Source organism: Archocentrus centrarchus, chromosome 7 (assembly GCF_007364275.1).
Source record: "Archocentrus centrarchus isolate MPI-CPG fArcCen1 chromosome 7, fArcCen1, whole genome shotgun sequence".
Taxonomy (NCBI): Eukaryota; Metazoa; Chordata; class Actinopteri; order Cichliformes; family Cichlidae; genus Archocentrus; species Archocentrus centrarchus.
The window spans coordinates 36,118,923-36,127,537 of NC_044352.1; the positions used below are offsets into that span (position 1 = coordinate 36,118,923).

The window sequence follows — 8,615 nt, forward strand, 5'->3', positions numbered from 1 at the left end:
AGCATTTATGGGAATTTCTGACCATTCTTCCAGAAGCACATCTGTGAGGTCAGACACTGATGTTGGAGAGAAGGCCTGGCTCACAGTCTCCGCACTGATTCATCCCAAAGGTGTTCTATCAGGCTGAGGTCAGGACTCTGTGCAGGCCAGTCAAGTTCTTTGCTGCTTTGTGCTCTGGTGTGCAGTCATGTTGGAACAGGAAGGGGCCATCCCCAAACTGTTCCCACACAGCTGGGAGCATGAAAAATGTCTTGGTATGGTGAAACAGTTCCTTTCACTGGAACTAAGGGGCTATAACCCCCCACCACCACCACCAAACTTTACACATGAACTTTGATTTCACTTTACAATCCCTGTTGGTAGTTTGGATTTGTTTTTATTCACTGATTTCTTTAAACGGTGTGTGTGTGTGTGTGTGTGTGTGTGTGTGTGGTAGGGGCATCTTGTGAATCAATCTCAGATTAACGGATTCGATCCGTGATTCGGCCTTTGATTGTAGCGCATGCGCACGGCTTGCTCTTCCTTTCTGCTATCTTCTCCGCCATGGCGCCTATTGTAAGTCGAATCTCGTGCAAAATAAATGGATCAAATTCATACTGTTTCCTGTGTGAAAGCTGGAAAAACAGAGCGGAGTTAAACTAGGAATTTGTTGCAGCTACAAGGATAAAATGCAGGGTTTGGGTCCGGCTATGAAGGGGTTTTTTTAACAGCTGAGTTTTCCTGTGGCCTGCAGTTATGATATTTAGCGTTAGCTTAGCAGAGTCGTGGAGCTCACCACGTTGTTAAGTCAGCTACCTTGTAACGATGCCTTTGTTTAATAAGGTGCGCAGATACGGTTCCCGAGGTTGTCAGTATGTAAGGAGGTAATACAGTTTGTTGGGTTGTGGTCTCGATGTTGGGGGATTGACGCGGTGCTCAGCTCACTGAGATCTGCGTCGAATTACTTTTAGCCTCGTTTATTAAAAAGTGCTCATAGCTCGGAACGTGAACACAACTCGAAAATAAGACTTAGTTACTTCCTGTAGTGTCATTGAATGATTACAAACAAGCTTTGGCCAGAAACACTTTAAGTATGTTTGCATGTTCGCTTATATTCAACTGTTAGACTGGATATGATGATACAGCAAAATCCGCAGGACTTTCAGATTAATCATATTTTAGTTCTTTAAACACGTGTAATGCGCACTCGGTGTCAGTGGTTTCTTGAACACGCTATTTGTGCATCTTTGCAATCAGGTAAATGTTTATCCTTATTCAGCAGAAGAAGCAGAACACCAACAAAGGTGGTAAGAAGAAGAAGCAGGTCCTGAAATTCACACTGGACTGCACCCATCCTGTCGAAGATGGCATCATGGATGCTGCTAACTTTGTAAGTCCCTCGCTCCTAAGCGGCCACTTCTTTCCAGTTCTTTAATTGCAAACTTAATACTTGAGTCTTGTGATGGGATTAGACAAGTTGCAGCATCTCTCCTCCAGACGACGTTCCTATCCAGGCCTGCTTCAGTCTGCACCCTTTTTGAGTTCACACACAGCTGTAGACACCTCCAAGATTCCTGACTGTATTTCTTCTTCTTCTCTTTGGTACCATTTCCTTATACTCAAGGTGTCTGTAGGACCACACTTACTCTGTGATAACACCAAGGATCAGGTAGTCATTAGGACTTCATCAGGATTGTTACTTCAAAATTAGTGATCTGAGTGCAGCAGGATGCTCACACCAAGTTCTAAGCAACTCAGGAAAGGGTGAGTCCATGCCCCGTCATTGCATCCAGAACAGAGGAGGAACTGTCTCTGCAAAGTTTACAAGGTTCTGATAAATTTGAATACATGTGGCAGAAAGTAAATGGACTAGTTCTAGTGTAACGCTTTTCTACTCTAGCTGAGCACTTAAAGCGCTTCATTCAACATGTTTGCATTCACCCATTCATACAAGCACTTCATTCTACAGCTTTCTGTCTAACATTCACACACATTTATACTCTGACGTTGCATCGGAGAGCAACTTGGGGTTCAGTATCTTGCCCAAGGATATTTTTGCATGCAGACTGGAGGAGCTGGGAATTGAACCACCAACCTTCCAAGTAGTAGATGACCTGCTCTACCTCCTGAGCTACAGCCTCGCCAAGCTGGTACTTCAGTTTTAGTTTGTTCTTAACAATTCATATTAGCCTAACAAGACGGTCTAAACACTAATTAGCTTTCTGAAGCTGTGGTTATGGTCGACGCGTTGGTCAGCGCAGCGGTGTAACTGCTGAGACTGCAGCTCGAGGCGTGTTTGACTCACTGCAGTTTTCTTTTGTGGGCCCTTCACCCCAAATGTGACGTAATGTTTAGTTTGAGCGTTTCATAGCAGAGTCAAGTTAGAAAAATGTATTTTTGGAAGTTACTGTTGCATAGACTTTCTCTGTAATCACACTATGCACAAACCTTGCTTCAAGTTTAATGTGAGCACATAAGGGTGATGGTTGTTGACCCTGTGATACTCAAAAACAGATCTGTGAAGTCGAAACAGGAAGCAAAGAAATTGCAGCATGTTTGTTTTTATTCCCAGTTTTCTGCCTTTGTGCCCACTGATGCTTTATATACCTAAAAGATCCTGGTAGACACCTGCCTGCTGCAACAAGCAAGTGTAAACTGTGTCACTGTGTCTGGGCTAATGAACTACAGACTCACTCCTTAAATAAAATTAGTGGATGGAAAACTGCTGCATTTGTATTTAGGAGAATTGGAAGGTTCACTGGAAGCTGCATGCAGTGCAGTCAGATGCACTGCACACAAAAGCTAAAATGAATCAATGTTGCTTAAGTTTAATACAGATCTTCTGTATCCATCCTGCTCACACAACACACCATCCACACTGCTGCTGACGGCACGCAGACAAAAAGAGTGGGTACGTTTGACAGCCTCACGTTCTGACTCCACAGAGACTTGTTGCTTTGGTTACAATTGTGTTTGTTACTCTTCAGTGAACTTCCTGTTCATCCTCAGCATAGGACTGTCAGTGCAGAAATTAATATTTCCACGTGCGTGTTGTTTGCAGGAACAGTTTCTGCAGGAGCGCATCAAGGTAAACGGCAAGGCTGGCAACCTGGGCGGTGGTGTGGTTTCCATCGAGAGAAGCAAGAGCAAGATTACAGTGTCCTCTGAGGTGCCCTTCTCAAAAAGGTATCAGGCACTCACTGTGTTGGATCTTTGGGGTCGGGGGGGGGGGGGGGGGGGGGGTGCTTGGAGATCAGGCTGGATCTGGCAGGCATCCTAATCTGAAGCTTCTGAGTAATAAGCAGAATAATGGATCACGGTGTCAGGAGACCAAGGACCAGGTTATCTTACCACCCACACGTCGATCATGAGCCAGCTGCTGTTTGGTAATGTGACAGATACAGCTGCAGCCATCAGTGACGACTAAAACACACCTGGAATCCTGAATGCTTAAATAAGTGTAATAAACAATATGTGCTATAAAAATACCCTCACGAGGAGGTTTTAGTTCTGTACCATTGTAAAGTTTAAAACTTTAATTTTGAAGTAAAATTATTTTCCAAAAATCCTGAGACAACTTTAATTTAGATGGAGCAGAGTCATTATATCATAGTACAAAAACTACATGTTAAACACAAATGTTGAAACAAATGCATGTAATTGTGTTCCTTTGTATTGGCTCATTTTAATACCAGAAACAGATTTGAGTAAATATTTCAGTGCAGTTTTATTTATATGGTGCCGTATCATAAAATCACTCACAGCAGCTACAGGCTGGAACATGGAGTAAAACGTGGACGATCTCACAGCTAGTCAGGTTAATTGGTAATATGTTTTGATATTAATAGAGCATCACAGACACGCTGAGTCTTTCAAAAGTGTGGATGAAACTGAAGAAGATTGTGTAGGCAAATAGTAACACAATTTCAAGAATGATCAAGATTTGAGTCTTTAATTGTAAACAGTCAGTTACCCCAAACAATGAAATTCTTGATCTGCACTTCTTCTGCTCAGTAATAAAGTAAGAAAATGTACATGATAACAAATTACTACAAAAAAGACATCTTATATACACGAGGTAGACTGTGTAGAAGCAGTTGCAGTGAATGAACAGTCTCGTGTAAAGGTGTCTGTGGTGTTTTGTATGTTGTCCAGTTATGTAAGATTCATGGGAAACCTGCTGTTGGGGAACACGGTTCAGTGCAGCACCCTGCGATCAGCTGCAGTCGTAGATGGACGGGGGGGGGGAGTGGAACTTGTCTAACAAAAATGTGAAATTGTTGATGGAGATCTGCAGCAGCACGGTGGTGTGGTGGTCAGCACTGCTGCCTCACAGCAAGAAGGTCCTAGGTTTGATTCCACCTTGGCCCGGCCTTCCTGTGTGGAGTTTGATGTTCTCCCTGTGCGTTTCCTCCCACAGTCCAAAGAGGTTGGGGTACCTGGTGACCTGTGCAGGGTGTATCCTGCTCCTTGCCCTATGACAGCTGGTATAGACTTGCTAGTCTGTATTATTCTAGTTTTATTAATGTATAACAGCAGTTACCAGTTTACAGATGTTACCGCACCCTGAGCCTCTGCTGAGGGATGCAGCCCTGGACTGTAGGGGCTGTTTCAGAGACGAGCATTTTGTCTGTTGTGGTGTTTGTAGAGAAAATGCAGTGAAATCACTATTTTTCTGTTATTATTAAAGCGAGGTTCACAAACCTTTAGCACACTTCCACACAGAAGGGCCCACTATGACCCACTCACCACCGTGCTGCTGCTGCTCTGGCTGTTATCGTGATTCTGAAAGGGCTCCATGTGACTTGAGTTTGGTGCTGTTTTTCAGATACCTGAAGTATCTGACAAAGAAGTACCTGAAGAAGAACAACCTTCGTGACTGGCTCCGTGTTGTTGCCAACACCAAGGAGAGCTATGAGCTCCGCTACTTCCAGATCAATCAGGATGAGGAGGAGGAAGAAGATGAAGATTAAATTGGCAGTTCATCTGATTTTGTACATTTAAATAAATGTTGTTTACAGTACACATACTGGTCTTGAGTTTCTTGTTTGAGGTGTTTGTGTCTGACCTGGTGACAGTTGGAGAAACATGTATTCCAGTGTTGCTGCACTGCAGGTGCAGTCAGGGTTTGGTAGCATCTAAGCATGCAAATTGACCTCCTCTCCTGTTTGGGACTCTCACCACTGTTGGTCCTTCATTGCTGCCACTCATTAACAGGTCACTGAGGCCAGGTTGTGTTTGACTATTATAAACATGCTGAGGTAACTCCTCTGTTAAAGAAATCTAATCTCGATGCCAGCTCTATTGGTAATTAACATTTTTTAGAAAGTCTGTTCAAATCTTTACTATAGAATTTACTGAACTTTGACCCCTTTCAGTCTGGCTTCCAAAAGCAGCACTCTAGTGACTGCTCTTTTGGAAGTCTCCAATGATCTTTTAATGGCTGCTGATGCAGGAATTGTTCTGTAAGGATTTTCCATGATCTCAGTGCTGCCTTTGTTACTGTTGATCGTAACATTTTACTCAACAGGTTTTGGTGTACAGCACAGTTTGTGCTGATAAACTGTGAACGTGAGCTTTCAGCAGTTGCCTCAAGGTGCTTTATATTGTAGGTAAAGATGAGATGGTGTTTATTTGTCACATCCAGTTATACACAGTACAACGCACACTGAAATGTATTTTATACCTGCAGCCAATAATAAGTAGTAAAAAAATATATATAAATAAGATTAAAAATAATTCACATTATACATAGAATATTATAATTTACATTGTGCAGTAACAGTCCAGTTAGGGCTCAGAGTTGAGCAGACGGATGGCTTGTGGGTAAAAACTCTTCTTCAACCTTTCAGTCTTAATCCTCAGGCAGCGGTAACGCCGGCCTGATGGGAGCAGGGAGAAGAGAGAGTGTCCGGGGTGGCTGGGCTGTTTTAGGATCTTCATGGCCCTCAGCCTGCACTGCTTGGTGTAAATGTCCTGCAGGTTGGGGAGGGTGGTTCTGATGGTCCGTTCAGCTGAACGAACCACCCTTTTTAGGGCCATGAAGTCCTGCTTGGTGCAGTTTCCCATCCAGGTGGTGATGCTCTTAGTGATGCAGGTGTAAAAGTTCCTGAGCACCTTGAGTGGGAGCTTGAAGTCTCTCAGCCGCCTGAGGAGGTAGAGACGCTGTCTGGCCTTCTTCACAGTGATGTTTATGTGATGAGTCCAGGACAGGTCCTGTGAGATGGTCACTCCCAGGTATTTGAAAGTGTCCACTCTTTCCACCTCAGCACCACTGATGACAAGTGGATGGTAGTCCCTCTGCTGCTTCCTGCTGAAGTCCACGATCAGTTCCTTTGTTTTGCTGACGTTGAGCAGGAGGTGGTTCTCCTGGCACCAGTTCTCCAGGTGGGAGACCTCTCTCCTGTAGGCTGTCTCTTCACTGTGGGAGATTAGTCCCACAACAGCAGTGTCGTCAGCAAACTTGATGATGACGTTGGACTCTGACGTGGCCACGCAGTCATGGGTGTACAGTGAGTACAGCAGAGGGCTGAGCACACAGCCTTGGGGGGATCCAGTGTTGAGGGTGAGGGAGGATGAGGTGAGGTGACCCACTCGCACCACCTGTGGTCTGCTGGTCAGGAAGCTGTGAACCCACCTGCACAGGGATGGGCCCAGGCCCAGGTCCAGCAGCTTAGAGACCAGCCTGGAGGGAACTATGGTGTTGAATGCTGAGCTGTAATCTACAAACAGCACTCTCACATAGTTCCCCTTACCAGTGTCTATGTGTGAAAGGGTCTTGTGGAGGAGGAAGGATATGGCGTCGTCTGTGGATCTGTCTGAAAGCTGAAGGCTCTGCCTCCCATTCTACTCTTAAGTATCCTAGGAACCACAAGTAAGCCAGCAGTCTGAGAGAGAAGTGCTCTGTTGGGGTGATATGGTACTATGAGGTCTTTGAGATAAGATGGGGCCTGATTATTCAAGACCTTGTATGTGAGGAGAAGGATTTTAAATTCTATTCTAGATTTAACAGGGAGCCAATGAAGAGAAGCCAATATGGGAGAAATCTGCTCTCTCTTTCTAGTCCCTTTCAGTACTCTAGCTGCAGCATTTTGGATCAGCTGAAGGCTTTTCAGGGAGCTTTTAGGACAGCCTGATAATAATGAATTACAATAGTCCAGCCTAGAAGTAATAAATGCATGAATGAGCTTTTCAGCATCACTCTGAGACAGAATATTCTGTAATCTGTTAGATAAATATGACTCAAACCACTGCAGTGCAGTACCTTTAATACCTATAGTATGCTCTAATCTCTGTAATAAAATGTTATGATCAACAGTATCAAAAGCTGCACTGAGGTCCAACAGGACAAGAACAGAGATGAGTCCACTGTCAGAGGCTCTAAGAAGATCATTTGTAACCTTCACTAATGCTGTTTCTGTACTGTGATGAATTCTGAAACCTGACTGAAACTCTTCAAATAAACCGTTCCTCTGCAGATGATCAGTGAGCTGTTACTCTTTCAAGTACAGATTGATCATATTTAAGAATAAAGCATCAATAAATGGAAGGATGTCTTTGAGCAGTCTAGTAGGAAGGGGGGGGGGGGGGGGGTCTAATAAAGACATTCAACAGTGAATTGAGCAAATTCTCCAGAGATTTTCACCCTGTTCTCTTTTGTGTTTGTCTTACATGGATGATGAGCATTTGTAGGGGTCCAGGCTTCTTTGACCCAGTTTCTTACAACTGCTGAAAGGGTCACCCCCCTCAGCATTAAACTCACCTTGCCTGTCCTATAAGGTGTGTCAGACAAAAATAATTGGCTCAAAATATGCTTGGATCACAAAGGCTTTCCATACTGTAAGAATTAAAATTAGGACAGTTCCAGTCAGAGGGGATCTGGTGTAAAACTGCTAAATGAAACATGGAAATACCTGCTGTGGGAACCTCTTGTGACAAGGAAGCAGCTGAAAGCAGCTTTTATGTAACATTTATTAAGGTGTTTTGGCACTATTTTGAATCAGTGATTCTGTACACACAAGTACACAACTATGTGTAAATAGGTGTGGTTTTGGGCTCCGTATCCTCCCCAGGGAGTCTTCGATGGACTGAAGAAGCCAAGGATCAAAGTTTTACTGCAAATCAAAACAAGTTGTTCTGAGTGCTCGTCTTTATAGTAGGCTGAAACATTTTAATCATGGTGAGACTCGTGCTTACTGAGGCACTGCATCGCCCCTCTGCATATTGCAGAGCTGCATAAGTAACGACTATCGTATCTAAATCATGGTGGGATGCTGCTTTCTGATTGCCATGGTGAACGGCGTCTAACCTGGAAAACGGGCCGTGATGGAAATGTTTTTGTAGCCATTTACATACATTTAGCTTAAGTTTCTAGAATCCATCAGCAAGAAAAGACTGAAGTCAGTGATGATGATGTGCTGCATATAAAATGTAATTTCATTTGAGCCTGTTGTGTGTGGTTTTGCTAATATATGAAAACCATCCATCTTATCCTGTTCAGGGTCACGGAGGGCTGGAGCCTATCCCAGCTGTCATAGGGTGAGAGGCAGGGTACACCTGTACAGGTCACCAGCCTGTCACAGGGCCAACACAGAGAGACAGACAACAGTCACACCTACAGGAAATTTAGAGTCACC

General features: G+C 44.0%; 1 protein-coding gene across 2 annotated transcripts; it reads left to right on the plus strand.

Annotated features, from left to right (window-relative positions):
* Positions 1–504: 504 nt before the first annotated feature.
* LOC115782954 (60S ribosomal protein L22) lies at positions 505–5,004 on the plus strand. 2 transcript variants are annotated; one of them, XM_030733507.1, is made up of 4 exons: positions 505–555; positions 1,259–1,369; positions 3,041–3,165; positions 4,808–5,004. In XM_030733507.1, the coding sequence occupies exons 1-4, from the start codon at positions 544–546 to the stop codon at positions 4,950–4,952; spliced, it is 393 nt and encodes a 130-aa protein (XP_030589367.1). In that variant the 5' UTR covers positions 505–543; the 3' UTR covers positions 4,953–5,004. The 2 variants fall into 2 exon arrangements, with proteins under 2 accessions (XP_030589367.1, XP_030589368.1); XM_030733508.1 differs by having other exon boundaries at positions 510–555; positions 1,262–1,369.
* The last annotated feature ends 3,611 nt before the right edge of the window (positions 5,005–8,615 follow it).